At 45.3% G+C, this 17,361-nt stretch overlaps 1 protein-coding gene across 3 annotated transcripts in view; it reads left to right on the forward strand.

The window, feature by feature from the left end:
* The window catches only part of gse1b (Gse1 coiled-coil protein b), a 179,474-nt gene that overhangs the window by 144,763 nt on the left and 17,350 nt on the right, over positions 1-17,361 (forward strand). For 2 of the 3 annotated variants that reach the window (XM_059349192.1, XM_059349210.1), the window contains 2 exons: positions 4,481-4,678; positions 12,457-12,665. In XM_059349192.1, the coding sequence (XP_059205175.1) occupies positions 4,481-4,678; positions 12,457-12,665 (407 nt within the window). Of the gene's footprint in view, positions 1-2,402; positions 2,494-4,480; positions 4,679-12,456; positions 12,666-17,361 lie in introns of those variants that run through there. The other variant, XM_059349201.1, reaches the window with a different exon arrangement.

Raw genomic sequence — 17,361 nt, forward strand, 5'->3', positions numbered from 1 at the left:
AATCTGCTGTGTGTGTGTGTGTGAGTGTATGGGCGGGATCATGTTTGCGTGTGGTTTGTTGTAATCTACATTCCTTTTCTTTCAGGGCTTTGTTTTGTTTTCCCTTAGGGCGTAACGGCATTCAAAGGGTTAATTGCATCAGGAAGCTTGGTGTGTAACAGACTCCTTTAACCCTTGGGTTGTCAGCAAAAAAAAATCCTTTTTTATTCATTTTTGCAACAGTGCCAAAAGATCAAATTTATTCATCATTATCTCCTAAGACCTTTGCATTAGGGTTCTAAACCTTGCAAGTGGATGCAGCCTTTGTCCATTTCATAATCCACAGCAATATCATTTAAAATCTTCTTTTTCCCTGTTGTGTATCACTGGATTAAAGGGCTGTGACATATGCTGTTTCATCTACACAGACTCCCTCTGATTAACTGGGAGACAATGCCATCTGCTGGATGTTTTAAATAATGTAGAGCCAGACTGTTGAGGCTACTGAGCAAGTGTGTCGTAACTGAGTGATGTTAAAAGGTGGAGGCAGGCTCACTTATCTGGAATTTCATAAGACGTTACTCATGGCTTGCTCAGATCATGCTATTCATCATTACTTACTCTGAAGAGACATCCTTGACGTGTGTTTTTCTCGTTTGGGGAGAAAAAGTGAATAGAGCACTCTTTTGTAAGACCATGAACACCCACATAACCTTAATACTATCATTGATTTCCACTTAATCCTGTTGTGCATGTTTTAATCTTCTGTGCCTTGAAGTAGTAAGTGTTTAACCATGCTGGGGTTTAACTAGAAAGCTGTGAGCTTTGAGCTGTTAGTACAGGGTTTTGCTGATTTCTTGTTAAGCCGCTGTTCTCTTTTTGTGTGTTTTGTGTATCCTTGTCTTTATTGGACGCAAGACTGAAGTCAGTCCCTAGGCCACCAGGACACCCCATGAGCAACTCTTTTTTATTATTATTATTATTATTATTATTATTTTTTAATTATTTTTTGGAAAGCAATGTTAGCACCTGCAACCCCCTCAGCCCCTACGCTGCCATGAAATGGTCTGATACTGTGGATGCTTCATCCAAGCTTCTTCAGACAGAAGACAATAGCGCAGACAGCAAAGTGCCACTCTTCTCCAGAACACTGTGATCCTCATGATGCTAGAGGAAAGTGGTGGAAGAGGGGGACAAAGACAGAAGGGAGTGTGACGATCCTGTGTTTTCTCAGGGGAGTCCAGAGGAACAGAAAGGAGCTTTGTCGAGAAGTGGCCTTTGGCACAATGCTGGCCACCGTGTAGCTCTACCCCAAAGATAATCTCTCTCCCTGTCATCGCTCTCGCTCCCTCGCTGTGCTGAGAAGAGAAGCGACTGACGGAAGGAGGAAATGACTAAAGAAGCGACTCATTCACACCCCTGCAATGACAGCAGGACGGACAGAGGGGAAGTCAAACCCACGCTTTTACCCTTTTCCTGAGCCCTCCACCCCCGTCAACTATTACGCATTAGTCTCCTCCACCCTGATAAGAATAATTGTAGTGCATGTGCCTGCGTGTAGCCTGTGCATGTGTGTGCTTCTGTTATGGTTTGATAGCACATTTTTGGTATGACTTCCTTGTTTGTATGAAATTGTTATGGTTGATTTAGAGAGAATAGATCAATTTTAGAGTATTTTAATTTGTTACAGAACCATTATGCTAATAAAGCAAATTGAATTGAACTGAGGCAGCTATTCTAACACAAAAGGTTTTCTCTTTTTTATGCTGTTGGGGCTTGACACAGGCCAGGACATGTCCTCTTTCTTTCGCTTTCCTTCTCTTTTTGTGTTTCAAAAAGGGAAGGGCACTTCACATATTTAAACCCCCCCCACCCCCCACCCCCCCATCCATCTATATACATAGATACTGCCTGTCGCTCCCCACCATTGGGGTCAGATGTGATGACCGGCTGAGCACTCTCCTCGTCCTCAGCTCCTCTCCTCTTCTCTTCCTCTCCTCTCCCCTCCCCCCTCCTCCCGCTCGTCTTAGCAGGGCATGCATGCCTGTGTCTGTTATCTACAAATGGCTGAGGAATTATAGGTTGAGAGGGGAGGAGGAGGAGGAGTGAGAGAGAGTGTGAGAAGGGAGGGTAGGAGGGGAGGGGGGTTGAGGGTGGGTGAGGTCATGTGACATCGCAGCAGCTGCTAGGCTAAGAATTTCTGTTTTCTCACTTAGAGAGAGGGAGCTAGAGCAAGGAGGGGAGAGATAGGCAGCGTGTGTGGTGTGTTGCTTTGTTAGATAAGCTCTAAACGGTCTTTGTGAGCGGCAGCGCGAGAGACAGGAAGGCAGGCAGGCAGGCAGGCAGGGAGAGAGGGTGGACGGGCGAGAGGAGATAGATAGACGGAGACAGAGAGAGAGAGAGGGGAGCAGGAAGATGGTGTGTGTCCTGTCGGTGGCTGCCGGTGTGTGCTGGGCTGGGCTCAACGTGAAGATGCAGCCATGGGGGATCCAGGCGGCTCCACTCCTTTGTGCAGTAAGGAGCTTCGGCCATGCTTTTAATCCGTCAGGGTGGGGGTCATGAACTGCTGCCAGACCTCCGGATATTTGCCTCCGTCTGTTTTTGTCAAGCTATGTCCTTATCTGTCTCTTCTGTAACTCTGCATGTGTGCCTGCTTGTTCTGTTGTATGTGTGTGGCTTTAAATACAGTGTGTTACTGTCTTTGTAATATTTTAGTTTTGCAAAAAGTTCCTTGTGTATTTCTTTGACTACTTTTTCTGACTTTCCTCTGAGGGAGGCATGAGAGAGTGTAACAAAGTCACATTACTGGACTGAGGTGTGTGTGTGTGTGTGTGTGTGTGTGTGTGTGTGTGTGTGTGTGTGTGTGTGTGTGTGTGTGTGTGTGTGTGTGTGTGTGTGTGTGTGTGTGTGTGTGTGTGTGTGTGTGTGTGTGTGTGTGTGTGTGTGTGTGTGTGTGTGTGTGTGTCAGTGGCGCCGTGTACGTTATTCAGACAGTAGTCCTTGTTGATCCCATTATTAATTGTGTGCTGGGTTCATTCTGAGTGCACTGGGTAACTGGGAGGTTATAGGCAGGACAACTCAAGAGGTGTTGGGAATGTTATTCACTCTCTCATGCCTGACTTGCCGCTGTGTGTGTCCACTCAAACAACACACACAGACACACACAGGGTGCTGTGCCTCTGCTCTCCTCTCAGGAGGGAACATGATCTTTTTATAGCCCTCTCAGCCTCTTGGGTAAACCCAGATATAACTCCTGCTTATCTAATTGTGCTATTGATATACTGTTAGTAAGCAGCTTCTATGCCTTTGTCTTAGAAGTTGTTTGGTTAGCTGGAAGTTTACTTTGAATGTTGATTTAGTGTGTGTGTGCTTGTGTGTTTTGATGTAACGCCTAATACCTCTGCCACGCACAAACTATGCTAATCTGAGTTTACAATGTACTCCAAGTCACTCTTAAAATGTGTGTGTGTGCGTTTTGCCCCAGCACATAAGGCTATCACACACCGTTCTGGCATTTAGGGATTCCACTGACCGAGGGGCTGTCAACACGGTGTCACCTTTCAACACACACACGCATGCACACACACATGGACAGGAAGGAAAGGGACAGCCGTCTCAGCCCTCCTCCCCCCCCAACCACTACAAAGCTCTTATAAATATGAGGCTGGAAAAATCACGTCTTTGGCTGTTGCTGTTTAGTTGAGACTTTATCTCTCTACAATGTAGGAATAACTTTACTTTTTTTGGATTGAACTGAAAGTTTTCTTTTAGTCTTTAGTCGTAGAACCACTGACTTAAGAAATCCCAACATTCATTCAAAATCCACTGTCTAAATTTAGAAATATCCAGCTGGCAATATTTGATCATCACAGTTTATTTCCTCTTGTTATAATTCTCTTCCTTCCTGATTAGAGAAGGGTCTTAGTAGCACCTCTCTGGCAGCATTAATTGGATCAAGCGCAATATAAATGGGACACTTTCTCTTAAGTGATAGTTGTGTGAGGAAGCCAATGAGTTGCTAATTTCTTCACATTCACATTTTAACAGATGACAAAGGATATTTTTGCACTGAATTTGTGAAAATCTACAGAACTGTAATATACTACCACTAAGAAGTAATGTCAGCCTCGTCATGTTGGAGCATGCTCAGTAGAGGTGTTGTGTAAACTCTGTGACCATGGACCTCCGGCAGACACACTGACAGACTGGAGCTCTTTGAGCACGGAGAGGGTGACCTGCCCTCCTAACCTCTCACCTCTGACCCAAACCATACAACCAAAGCCCCTCATCCCCAGCTGTCACAAACAGATACCCAGCACCACACTCTGCCCTGACTGTCTCTGTGTCCAAGAAAACAGCTATGTGCCTCACTTGGTATTTGCATATTTCTTGCAATATATGCGTCTGTATGTAGGACTGAAGGTATTTTTTGTTGGTTCTTTTTGAATATGATATTGATTATAAATACTTTACCATTCTCCTCCCTTTTGTCCATTTGTAGGCATGAGCCATGAGCCAAAGTCACCATCGTTAGGAATGATCTCCACGGCGACCCGTACCACGGCGACGGTCAGCCCCCTCACCCCGTCGCCTCTCAACGGCTCAATCGTAGCCAATGGAAGCCCCGCTACCCAGTCTGCTCACTCTGGATTTGCTGCAGCCCTCCGTAAACTGGCCAAACAGGCTGAAGAACCTCGAGGTAAAGCCACACAGCCTGTGACGGGGATTTGACGTTTATGACAATGTCAAGTTTAAGTCTGCTTGATGGCAGCAGTTTGGCTGTTTAAGTAATGAAGAAAATGGTAACAGTCTGTTTGCACTACTTGTCAAGTGCAACTTTATAAACCCAGTTGTGATCTGGCAACATCATGGTTTGCAGATATATATATACTTTTTCAGTATGTTTTAGTTTTTTTTAGGGATGTCACAAGAACTTATACTTTAGTACTAAGTTGATTCTAAATTCTTAAAAATGTAACAGTACTCGTTTTTCTACGGTGTCGCAGCTACCAGAGGGAACTGGGTATGCCTAGTGTTGCTCCATGCCGCTTCCTCCGCTCACCCGTCAGTAAAAGTCCGTCGGATGATGCGTGCCGCGGGACGGAGAGAAACCAGGCTTAGTTTCTCTTTTACCCTAAGATCACCACCGTTGAATTTCAGCCTGCGTGCACGTTTTTTAGACTAACGTTGCTGAGACATAGCAGCTAATATTGGTAGCTAAAGCAACAAGTTATTGAACTGCAAAGTTGTTGCTGCACCTTTCTCTCTGCTCTACAGAAAGCAATCCAAACAAGTGCTACAGGTGTAACATAGGTTGTATGAGATCTGGATGGCTGCCAGTGTTCATTGTCATCCAGTATTTTATTTTTTTTATTTGTATTTTATTCCGTCCCTGGCAGTCACGAAGAATGAAATGGCTTGTATTGTCTTGTTTTTGTTTTTTACTGTGGGCATCATGATGTTTCACTGGTATTGGTATCGACTACTTAATTTCTGGTATCATGACATAGTTTTAATGTATGACTGCAAAATCTTTTGCTAAAAGAATGTGATGTATCAAACCATGATCCTAGTATCCTGCTGTGTCTTAAATCCATAATAAGAGCTAAATGCAAAGTTACATCTAGCCAGTCCTTTACTCCCAAGCCTGATGGATTAAGTGTCCTGTGCCTCCCGTACTCCTGTCCTGTGTGTGTGTGTGTATGTGTGTGTGTGTGTGTGTGTGTGTGTGTGTGTGTGTGTGTGCGTGTGCGTGCGTGGCAGGGGTCATATAAGTGTGTGTGCACTGTGCCATGTTCTATGCCTGGTTTGTGTAGCTGAGTGGAGAACTGCTAATAGCAATGGGATGATATCCACACAGGATTGAATTAGTTGCTGTCCCTGGAGATACTGGGACGAAGACGAGCCACTCTAGCTGACCCACTTAATGTGCTGTGTGTGAGTGCTTGAACGCTTGGGCGTGCTTGTCAATGTGTGTATCATGGTGTTATAATTCACCTACATACATTTGTCTTTGTCAGTGTCTACACACACACACACACACACGCACACACACATATGAAACATGCAATAGAATACCCAACTCTCAGTGCTCTATTCCACTGTTGTATTAATATGTGATAAGCATCAGGTGGTTGAAATGCTGATTTTTAACTCATGACCTAATGTCAGATATTCTGAACTATCGCTTTAAGGTAAAACATGCTTGTTCTAAGACCCATGTAAATGTTTGTGTAGCTGCCCAGGCAGTGGTTTGTGGGTTTCTGGTTTGTTATTTTTTCCCTCCCTATACATATATTAAGTAAAAGACACATGTACATGCGAATACTTTTTAAACCCACATACTTAGTGTCTGTTAATTAAGCATAAAAAGCAGAGCACAAAGCAGGAGTGCCATCGTAGGAAGTTTGTGTGTGTGTGTGTGTGTGTGTGTGTGTGTGTGTGTGTGAGAGTAGTGTGTGTGAGTAGTGTGTGTGTCCGGGCCTCTCCTTGGCTCCGGAGAGGCCCGGCTACCCCAGCTGTCCACCCTTGCTCTGGCTCTTAAATCAGATGGTCCCCTACTTCCTGACTGTCCCTGGACACCTTGCTCCCCAACCCACTGCAGCCTGGGACCCAGAACCCTGCAAATGATTTATTACCCACACAGAGAGAGAGACTCAACCCAACCTCCCCTAACCTCCCTCTCAATCCTTTTCCCCTTCATCTCTCTTCACTCCCTCAACCCTACATGCCAGCCCTATTACTTTCCCACTCTGTCTCTCTCAAACAGAAAAATCCACTTCCAGAGTTCAGTCCTGCCTTTTCATTTTATCTTTTTTTATTGGAATTATTCCTTCTTGTCTTTGCTGCTCATTCCCTTTTGTGTCAGCTGCAGCTGGAGAACACAAGGATTGCGTTCTCTTAGTCATGTTTTTTTAATACTTCTGCTTTTTTGTATTTTTCATTGTGGTGCGAGGTGAGAATATGTGTGCGCTGTTCTATTTGTAATTCACAATCTACCAAGGCAGAGAGCTCCTGTCTGTGTCTTTGTCATACAAACAGAAAGCAGATCCTTTCTGATTAAGCTCAACTACCTTTTTATTAAAAGTACAAAAAAGCCCCTTTGTTATTTTTGAGGCCTGCTGACTGTGCCGCCTGGCTGGTGTAGGCAGTGATGTGTGGGTGAGTCAGCCGTCAGGCACAAGGGGCCACTCTGCCCGTGTTAGGAGCACCGGCTCCAGGGTGGGCAGAGGCATGTAGCCCCTGGAGCTCCAGTCACCTCTCTGTCTGCAGAGCCTGTATTTATAGGCAACACACACACACACCCAAACACCCCCACACATGCAAACAGTTGTCTTTGCAACTGTGTAAGCCTCGTGATTTCTTAGCATGCTGCAGCCTGCTGTCCTTTCATTAGCTACTTTGACTCAACCTCTTTTTCTTTCTCTCTGTCTCTGTCTCTCTTCGCCTGTGGTTCATGCTTTGAGGTGAGTAGTGCAGTATATATATGAGGTGCCATGACTCAGTGTCCTAAGGCCTCATGGAATTACTTAGGTTTGAGTACTAGTATCACTGCCACCGGCGGCTTCACTGATTTAAGACCCTGAGCACGGCTGCTGTTTATACACACGCCCATACACACACACACACACACACACACACACACACACACACAGACACATACATTGTCACTTGTCTGTGGCGAGTATAATGAATAGCTCTGTGTACTGAGTGCTGCGTTGAGGAGGGGAGGTGATGGGTAATGAGTATTAGAGCAGCGTAAAGGACACACTCTTATCCCATGTACACTCACATGAACACACGCCATAGCACTCACATCTGTGCACAAACACACAACACACACAGATAACACACTGCCTCAAAAAGGCAGGCCTGCTGATATCTGATTAATTAGGCAGACCTGGGTTTAATCCTCTCCGTTGTTTCTTCTTGCTCACTCTTAGACACGTACACACCAGAGTGTCATGACTGCGTTCATACCAACTGTAGTACACAGCCTGGAGAGAGAACGAAGAGAGGGAGAATAAAGGTGTACAAGGTAGATGGACTGAATTGGCTGCGAATAAGAGGAAATGGAAGTAATTAGTAGATTTGTGAAAACCTGTGGTGTTTGTCAGATTGTGAGTATCTGTACATGATATATGTGTTTGTGCATGAGCGTATGTGTGTGGCCGGAGGCTCCCCTTTTTTCTGGGAGCCCAGAGCATGCTGGGACATCGGGGCACTGTGTCTCTGACCTCTCCATCTGGAGCCTGCCTGGGGCTCCCACAGCCTTACTGTGCTGTGTGTGTACGTGTGTGTGTGTGTGTGTGTGTGTGTATGTGTGTGCGTTTCTTGAAGGCAAAACCCTTCAGGCTGTGACTGTCCCTGAAACACTCACAAACAAGCTCATTTGTGTTTCCTCTCTCTCTTTCACTCTCTCCATACACAGCAACCTTACACCTCATATGACTCTGTTCAGTAGCAAAGCGGCATTTACGCATAATATACAGTTTGTACAGTCAGCAGAAGGCATAGAGGATTGCTCCTCTTATTTCCATCCGCCATCTTGTACCGTCTTTCTTTCCCTCGCTGGCACAGCAACACATACTGTGTGCTTCTCCCCTCCCCCCACTCAGTGATGCAGATTACAGGCTTTGTGTTGTGTTGTCAGTGCATGGCCAAGACTGTAGTAGCAGGTGTGTGCGTTGTTTGTGTGCATCACTGGTTATTGTGTGTCTGTGTGTGTGTGTGTGTGTGTGTGTGTGTGTGTGTGTGTGTGTTGTGTGTGTGTGTGTGTGTGTGTGTGTGTGTGTGTGTGTGTTAGAGTGCACGCGTTGAGGCTTGTGCTGCTGGTGGGGTGGCATATGGATGCAGGGTTGGCTGGGCACTGCTATGCACACCAGGTGTGAAATGGACTGTTTAATTAAGTGCTGATGTTGTTGTAATGCATGCTGGGAGGGAGCGATTGGAGGAGGGGGTGTGGGCCTGGGGTGGGTGTGTTGGCGGGGTGGAGGAGAGCACCTCCTGCCTGGCAGGGCTGGGGCTGGCTATGCTTGGCTGTTTTGGCAGAGGCTATGGTGGAGGTGGTGGTGGCAGAAGATTGGTAGGGGCCATTTGGCAATGCTAAAACATTTCTGTGTAGTGTTGTCTTCCTATCAAGGCTTAGTGATCCAGTGGGATTCACTGCTATAGCTGCTGGACTCCCCCATTGAATGAAATAGCATGCTGAAGAGCTGTGGTGGCTTTTGATTGGGTCAGTGGCTGAACTACAAGGTGCCGTCTTTGCAGGGGCATTTGGCCACAGCCTCTGACCACAGCTTGGTTTGTTTGTTTGTTGCCGCTGTTGGTTGTATCTTTTGTGTGTGTTTGTGTGTGTGTGCGCATGTGTGGCTCAGCTTGAGCGGTCAAGTGTGGAGGCAGTCTGGGAGAGTGGGACTGGTAATAGAGGAGGCGATAGAGAAAGGAGCTTCACATTAATCACACACAGCTTGGGACTGAGACAGCGCTTTCTTTCTTTCTCTCTTTTCCTCGCTCTTTCCTTCAGTCTCTACCTCTTCTTTCTCTCTGTCTCTGTGCCCCCCTCCCGACCCCATCACCACACCCCACACACACACACACGCACACACACCTCTAGACACCAAGAAAGTGACAATCAGTACAGCTAATGAAGTGCAGGTTGAGAGCTGATGAGCCTATTTTAGACTCTGGGGATGGAGGCTGTGCTTCACTCCTCCTCCTCTGCCTCCTCTCTCTCCCTTTAGGACCAGCATGTATGGCCATCTTTTCTCTGTATAGAAGAAAGGGGAGGAGCATGTGGCAAAAATGACACCAGCTTGCTGCCAATCACATGCCTCATATATGATTTTTCTCCTATCAGATGGCACTGTCCTGTGAGGGAGGGGCGAAGAAAGGGATTTGTGCGGAAATTGGAGTAGGGAGTTTGAAAATGAACAAGAAGAAATGTTGGAGGAGGAATGGAGGCTTGATGAAGGAAAGAGGCTTATGGACACACATGACTTTCTGTGGTTTAAAGAGGAAGATGGTGGAAAACATACACATGCAAACATATAACCACTCTCAGACATTTCCTATAAGCCCTTACCGGCTTTAAGTACTGTAAATGAGTTTATAAAAATTGCGCGTTGAGTCTGACAGATCTACGTCTGGTTGGCAGGCACTGTGTTTAAAGAACAGAAGGAAAAGGAATTAGCGTGTATGAAGAGGTGGTAGGTGGGTGGTGGTTGTGTGGGGTGTTGTTAAGAGGAGGGGGAGGCGGGACTCATAGAGGAATAATAGCTGTTTGTATTTTTTGTGTGTGGATACGTGGCAGGAAGGACACTTAGATATGAACACAGGTTCTGCAAGCTGCAAGAAGAGAATGAAGTCATTGGTCGATGGCCCTTGTCTCTTTTATTTCCTTCTTCCCTCACCTGCTTCTCTTTCTGCTCTTAATTATTTAGTCTGCCCTGCCTCTTCTCCAGTCTGCTTTGCCTCTACATGGAAAAGGAGGAGGAAGAGGAGGAGAAGGGAAGAGGGGGGTGAGAGAAATAGATGGAGTAGAGGTCTGTTGCTTAGCAGTCCTCTCCTCTCTGCCTCTTCCCTCCCTCCAGCCTTATTTGTTCCCCCATCCTTGTGTATGCATGTTGTGAGTGTGTGTCTGTGTGTGGTGAGTGAATAGGCTGTGACACTAGAGCTGTATTAAGTGTAGCTCCATTCCCCAGGCTGAGTGGGCTGCTATTGATTGGCCTAGTCTTGCACGGGAGAGTAATGGCTCTCCGAGGTGAGGGGGGGAGGATTAGGCCACTAATTGCCATTGTGCAGACAAGATATGCCCCCCCCCTCAATATCCCCCACCCTGTCCCCACCACCCACTCACCCATCTGCACCCCTTATCTATCTGCTTTCCTCTTCTCTCCATGTCTCACCTCACCTTGCACCTCTTTTGCACTCTCACTTGCTGTTTTTTCACCCAGTCGCTCCCCATCTCATATCATTTTTCATTTTCATGTCTCACCTCACATGTATCATCACCACCTTTATCTCATCCGCCACTCCTTCCTTGTGCCGCTTACCACCAGTCAAACATAGATTTTCAGATATTCTGTAGACCGTCACCTCGCTGCCATTATTGATCTTTTCCATTATTTAGTGGTATTAGTTAGAATGAGATGTTTAAAATCAGTCAATATCCTGACCGCACTTACCATAAGCCGACGTTGTCTGTTAGGTTATGTTTCCATGGATACCGAAGCAGGGAAGAAATGGCGGTTGGGTAAGAGATCTGTGGTTTTTATTCAGATGGTGATAATTGGAGAGGAACTAGACCTGAAACTGGCCTGAGGTTTCCGCTGCTGCGGTTGCATGTAAGCACGTTTATGCACAAAAGCACATTACCTGCACATGCACACACATAAACGCACATCTCCTGCTGTCCTTGCTGCAGTGCTGAAGTGTGTGTCCCATTGAGAGGGTTGTGACCCAGTTTGACTGTGTAATGCTGCTCTCACTCTGAGTGTAGCACACTGTACTGTCAGGAGAAGAGACAGAGGCAGGGTGAAGGAAAGAGGAAATGTAGAGACAACACACAAGTTAAAACGTAAAAAAGAAAGAAAGACAGAGGTATAAAAAATGACAGTGGACACAGTTAAGAAGAACAGAAGGTGAAGCCTGTATGTGCAGAGGCAAAGATGTAATGTTGGAAAGATGAAATTGCATTGATGAACGTATGTGAATGTGAGCATATCATATGAGAGCTTTGAAACTAGAGAGAGAGAAAGCCCGATGTGTGGAAAGCGAGGCATGTGACCAGACCGTGACCCTGCGCTACAGGGTTTCCCTGGAGGGCTTTGTTAATGTGGCACAGCTACAGCGCAGCAGAGAAGCTCATTGGGCCAGCTTTTCACCACCTGCTGTGTGTGTGTGTGTGTGTGTGTGTGTGTGTGTGTGTGTGTGTGTGTGTGTGTGTGTGTGTGTGTGTGTGTGTGTGTGTGTGTGTGTGTGTGTGTGTGTGTGTGTGTGTGTGTGTGTGTGTGTGTGTGTGTGTGTGTGTGTGTGTGTGTGTGTGTGTGTGTGTGTGTGTGTGTGTGTGTGTGTGTGTGTGTGGTGGAGGGAGGAGTTCTGTGTGTGGCTGCAAGCGCCACTGACTGTATATATGTTCTGTATGGGTGTTCACTCCCAAGCAGTGTGTTCTTGTGTGTGTGTGTGTTTCCTGCATGTCAAGGCTGTGTGACTCTCACAGGGCTGCTCATCCTGATCACTGTCACTTCATAATAGGGGCCTAGGGCCATCCATCTGGCCCTCTGTGTGTGAGTGTGTGTACGATATTTGTTGCTGTTGTCGTTCTGTAACCCCATTTTATTTCCCGGTGAAGGAGCGAAAAATATCATACTGTTTTTACATTTGCCTTTTTCTTAAAATAGCAAAACACAGACTGTTATCTTATATTATGTGCTTTCTTTCACTTTACTGATATCATTTGTTTCTGTCTTTCTCTAGCTGCGTCCTCCATCAGCAGTGAGTCTTCTCCAGTGTCCTCCCCAGCCACCAACCACAGCTCTCCAGTCAGTACGCCCAAGAGGGGTCCCCTTGGTCCAGGGCCTGTCCTGGTTCCCCCAGTGGGCCACAGCGTGCCAAACACTCCACCTGTAGTCACCATTGCTCCAACAAAGACTAGCAACGGCCTCTGGAGGAGCGAGGGACGCCAGGTAAAACCATAATCAGACACCATAACACTGACCTTGAGCTTTCTCTGTTCCTTCTCGTTCTTCCCTTTTCTTCTTTCAGTGGCTCTCTCTGAAGTCTCGGATTGCTCCGATGTATTTTCTCTCTTTGTATTTACCTTTAAAACAGCAAAAATGTGTTCATTCTTCAGCTGTTTTCCAACACAACCATGGACCCAGACAGGCTCTCGAGGGATTAATGGATTTTGTAGATGGCCTTAACCCTTAGTGTGGCAGTGCAGCTTTGACATATGAACGTGTGACATAGCTGGCAGGTCTATGAATGTCTGCTTCCCTTAAAACCTCATGTCAACTACCTCCCCATTGCTCCATGTGTTAAACAATGCCAGCTGCCACTGGGACGTCGAGGTGACAGCCTCAACGGCTGCTAACATCTGTGCCCTTCCAGCCCCCCTCCCACTTAGCCCTCTTGCCCTTGGCCCAGCCCCTCCCGAGTCCCAAGCCTTTAGCCTCCTAAGCCTGCCCATCCCCACCTCCAGCCTCACTCTCTTCACTCAAGCAGTCAAGTGCATCCTCCGCCTCGTCACTCCGACACCCGCTCTCTGTTACGTAGTGGGGGAGAGAGAAAAAGGGGGAGAGGGGGAGAGCTGCTTGCTTTGATAAGGAGTGGATTATGGATTATGGCCTTGCTTTAAGCCTTCTTATCTCAGCTCAGGGCTAATTTTCGAGGCCAAGCACACAGTTACGAACAGCACTCTGCAACATGCGGAAACTCTCTGAGACACTTTGACAGTTCCCCGGAGATGGGGAGAAGGGGGAGAGTGAAGGGTGAGTGAGGAGGTCAGCCAGCCAGCAATGTGTGGTTGCACTCAAGCTATTGTCCTTTCCCCTGGACAACCCCCTCCTGACCCTATCCCTCTGTAGCTATAGCTTTTACGAACTGACCCTTGCCTCAGTTCAAGGGTCAACCAGAGCTGGGAGGGGCTAGAGAGACATAAGAGCTCTCCCATCATCTGTTTTGCCATTCCTCCAGCATAGTGCATGAAAAAATAAAGGGGCAAAAACATCTTCCCTGTATGTGTTTGTGTGCATTTGCACGACGGTTGTGTGTGTGTGTGTGTGTGTGTGTGTGTGTGTGTGTGTGTGTGTGTGTGTAAGAGGTCAAGCTCAAATGGAAAAAGATCGCGTCACTGGGTTTGTGGTGCCTCCAGCAGTGCGGGGCCACCCAGCTAAAGAATGAGGAGGTTAGGGGGGTGATGTGGACAGGAGGTTGTGGGTAGAGGTCGGGGGAGCAGCAGCAGGGATGCGTCACCAAAGCTGGCGTCATAGCATCTCCTTTATTTCCAAGGAGCCGCCTCAGCAAGCACAATATATAACGCTGTGGTCACAAAGAGCTACAGGGCCGTAAAGGACACACACATACATACACGCCATCAAAATGTCCTTCTTTAACAAAGATGATATTCTCTGGAGCTTTGCTTCCATTGCTAATCACTGATCAGGAACGATGCATCACGGAAAAATGGTCTGACCTCTTTTACTTTGCCCAATTGCCCTTTACCCTTGTCTCCCTCTACGTCTACTCTTATTATTCGAGTTTTGTGCAAAATTTTCTTTGGGGCAAAATCTGCACCGTGTCATGACCAATCCAAAGAAGGGGACACAAAAAGCCAGTAATTGAGATTTAAAAACAAAAGGAGAGTCTGATATAGGGAGGAGGAATACAGAAAAAAATGTTTATATACAGAGGCAGGAGTCTGTTCTCTGGATCCTTTCAAGTGTCAAAGAAAAGCTTGTTTCTTGCTGTGTGTACATTGCATAGCTGTATAGTATGAGGAGGGTTGATTGGTGCCTCTCTGGCTGAGATATGAGTCTGTCTTTCAGAGTGGGGGGTGATAGGCAAGGCAGCGCAGGAGGGAGGGCTTGGTGCGTTGGCATTTTGCTTTAATGACTGCAGGAGTCTGCTCCCGCTGCTGCCTGTAATTGCTTTTTAATTGGCAATTTGGATTCATGGCTCCATCTGAGAGGCGTAAACGAGCGCTCTACAATGCGCAGGGTCTCCCACCCTCAGTGGGGGTTACAGGGGCCTGGCTCACACAGAGGAAGATGGCTGTTAATGGATGTGTCTTTGAGTCTGAGTGCTTGTATTTGTGCTCTGTACTTTGTATATGGCATGGTGTTGGTGAATAGTGAGTGTTATATAGAAGGCTGTTTTTTGGCAGGTGGTAAAAGGTCAAAGTGGGATGGCTGGTTGGATGTGTTTGTGCCTGAGTGGCTAAGGTGCCTCTCTAATGGGGATGGAAGGTTGTATCTTTGTGGTGTAGGTGCTTTTTTAAGGTGCTGACCTGTTACACCCACACCTTTTGCATGTTTTTCTACAGACGTGCATCACACATACACATACACACACAAACATGGACTAAGCTGTACACATTACCATTTATAAACTGGTTTCTACATTCCTTTTTTTACCATCTTGCATGTAAATGGGACTTGGTTTTTAGTGACAATAGTAATTGTAAAAGCAGGATGCAGAAGCAGTCAGTGGTGAAATTGCAGCTCCACCACCATGCTTTGTTGTTTTACAGACATCTTTGTTCCATTCTCTTATGATGGGATTTTCTGTGGAAATTTGTTGAAAAAAGAACAGTTGATTCAATTGTAGTTGTAATTTGTGTCTGGCAATTGCACCAATTGACAGTTATTGAGTCATAGCCATGATTATGAAACCATGCTTCTGTCACACACACATTCTGTGTATAATGCAGGATATTTAATACAGGTTCATCTACATATCAACTTCTGGTCACCTGATAGTCACTTACATTTATAAATGTATTATAAACAGGCTGTGCCTAATTTTATTTGCCAAGAAGGTGTTTGTGTTGTTATGCCATCAAATTGGCGTGTCAGTGGTTAATCATAACATTTATTGTCTTGTTTGGGCTCAACATACACACTGGGACACAGATTGAGGCAAAGGTGCTACACGGGTCTGCACCTCACACATAACAAACATGCATGAATGATACATGGACCTGTAGCATCAGTGGTGTTAGTCGAGCATTGATGACAGCTTTGCTAAACACAAATCACTTGGTTAGCAAAGCTGTCATCAGTGTGATTATAGCAATTGATTAACTGACAGTGTGATAGAAAGCAGCCTATCACTGACGAGGCATTGCTCACCAGTAATGTGTACCTGCAGCAGTACATGTTTATTATACTCAGGAGTGGATGGACTGGAGAAATACACACCATGCACGTATACAAATCAATCAAATCAAATCAAAATTACTTTATTCATCCCCGAGGGGAAATTCAGTTAGTCTAGTAGAATCTCTTGAGGAATGAGACAGCCTGATGGCTGTAGGAGCAAAGGATCTTTTGAATCTCTCCGTCCTGCAACGGAGAGAGGAGCCGTCCACTGCTATACATGTAAACATGGTTTTATCTACAAGTTCATATTGGTAAAGAAAATACATTTGAAAAAAAATGTGTGGCTGCTTGCTAGGGCTGGACGGCTGCATGTAAATCAACATTCAAATGTTGTTATTTTTCATTGTTTTTTTTATTCTGCTTAAGCCTGGTATAAGGATTGGGCTACATTGATATCATATTAGCATTATACTATACTTGTATTTCCAATGATTACAGAGCGTAGTAAAATCCGTCAAAGTCAAGTCAAAATTTGTTGAAAAAACAATGTAGCCCAAAATGTAAATCAGCTGAGGGCACCCTGGGCCACCTCTTTTGGTCTCGCCCCAAGCTAAACAAGTTCTGGTTAGATATTTTTGAGTGCTTTTCTGAAGTATATAACTGTGATATTACACCAGATCCTTGCACTGCCATTTTGGGCGGGACCCGACATCTACTAGCCTTAACCCACTTACAACAGAAGACATTACAATATGGCATGGTTATTGCAAAATATTTTAACCTTTGGAAAAATGAAGATGTGCCTTCTTTCAAAACCTGGCTAGCAGAAATAACCAACTTATTACATATGGAAAGGGTTCGATATCGTGTTTCTCTCAGCCCTGCAATCTTTGACAAAATGGGGCAACAATTTCTGTCCTATATATCCAGAATAGCCTAAAGTGCTAGTGTGTATGTATGTAAGTTTGTACATATACATGTGTATATAGGCTGCCGCATATGTGTACAGACATCCATTCAGTGGCTGGCGTCGACTGTACAGTATTATATTGCTTTGAATCCTATAAGAGCATTTGTTGTTTTGTATTGGCCTCATTTTGTTTTGTTTGTTTGTTTGTTTTTCCCATTTCTTTATTTCTGAGGGTGGGGTGGGGGGCTGATGTTTCCCTTGTAGTTGTGATGTTTGTTTATAAAACTGAAAACTTATAAACAAAATATGTAAAAAAAAAAAAAAAAAAAGAAAAAACAATGTAATAATTTTCGAAAATTCATTCAAAAGTTCTCACAAAATATTGTGCTTTAACCTATAGCTGTTGGCGTGTAGCTTTACAACAGCTTTTACCTATTAATAGGGCGGGCTATTAGCATCATAAATTTCATATTTGTAACAACATATTCATTAAAGAAAGTAGATTAAATAAATAATATAAAAAACACAAACTCATTAAATCTAATTAATCACTTTGTTCAAATAAAGAATTTTGTTCCTGGATGTTTTTTGGTGTTTTTTTAGGGAATGACATAAAATATGATGACAACAAGGCAGATTAAGAAAATAAAC

Source organism: Centropristis striata, chromosome 2 (genome assembly GCF_030273125.1).
Source record: "Centropristis striata isolate RG_2023a ecotype Rhode Island chromosome 2, C.striata_1.0, whole genome shotgun sequence".
Classification (NCBI taxonomy): Eukaryota; Metazoa; Chordata; class Actinopteri; order Perciformes; family Serranidae; genus Centropristis; species Centropristis striata.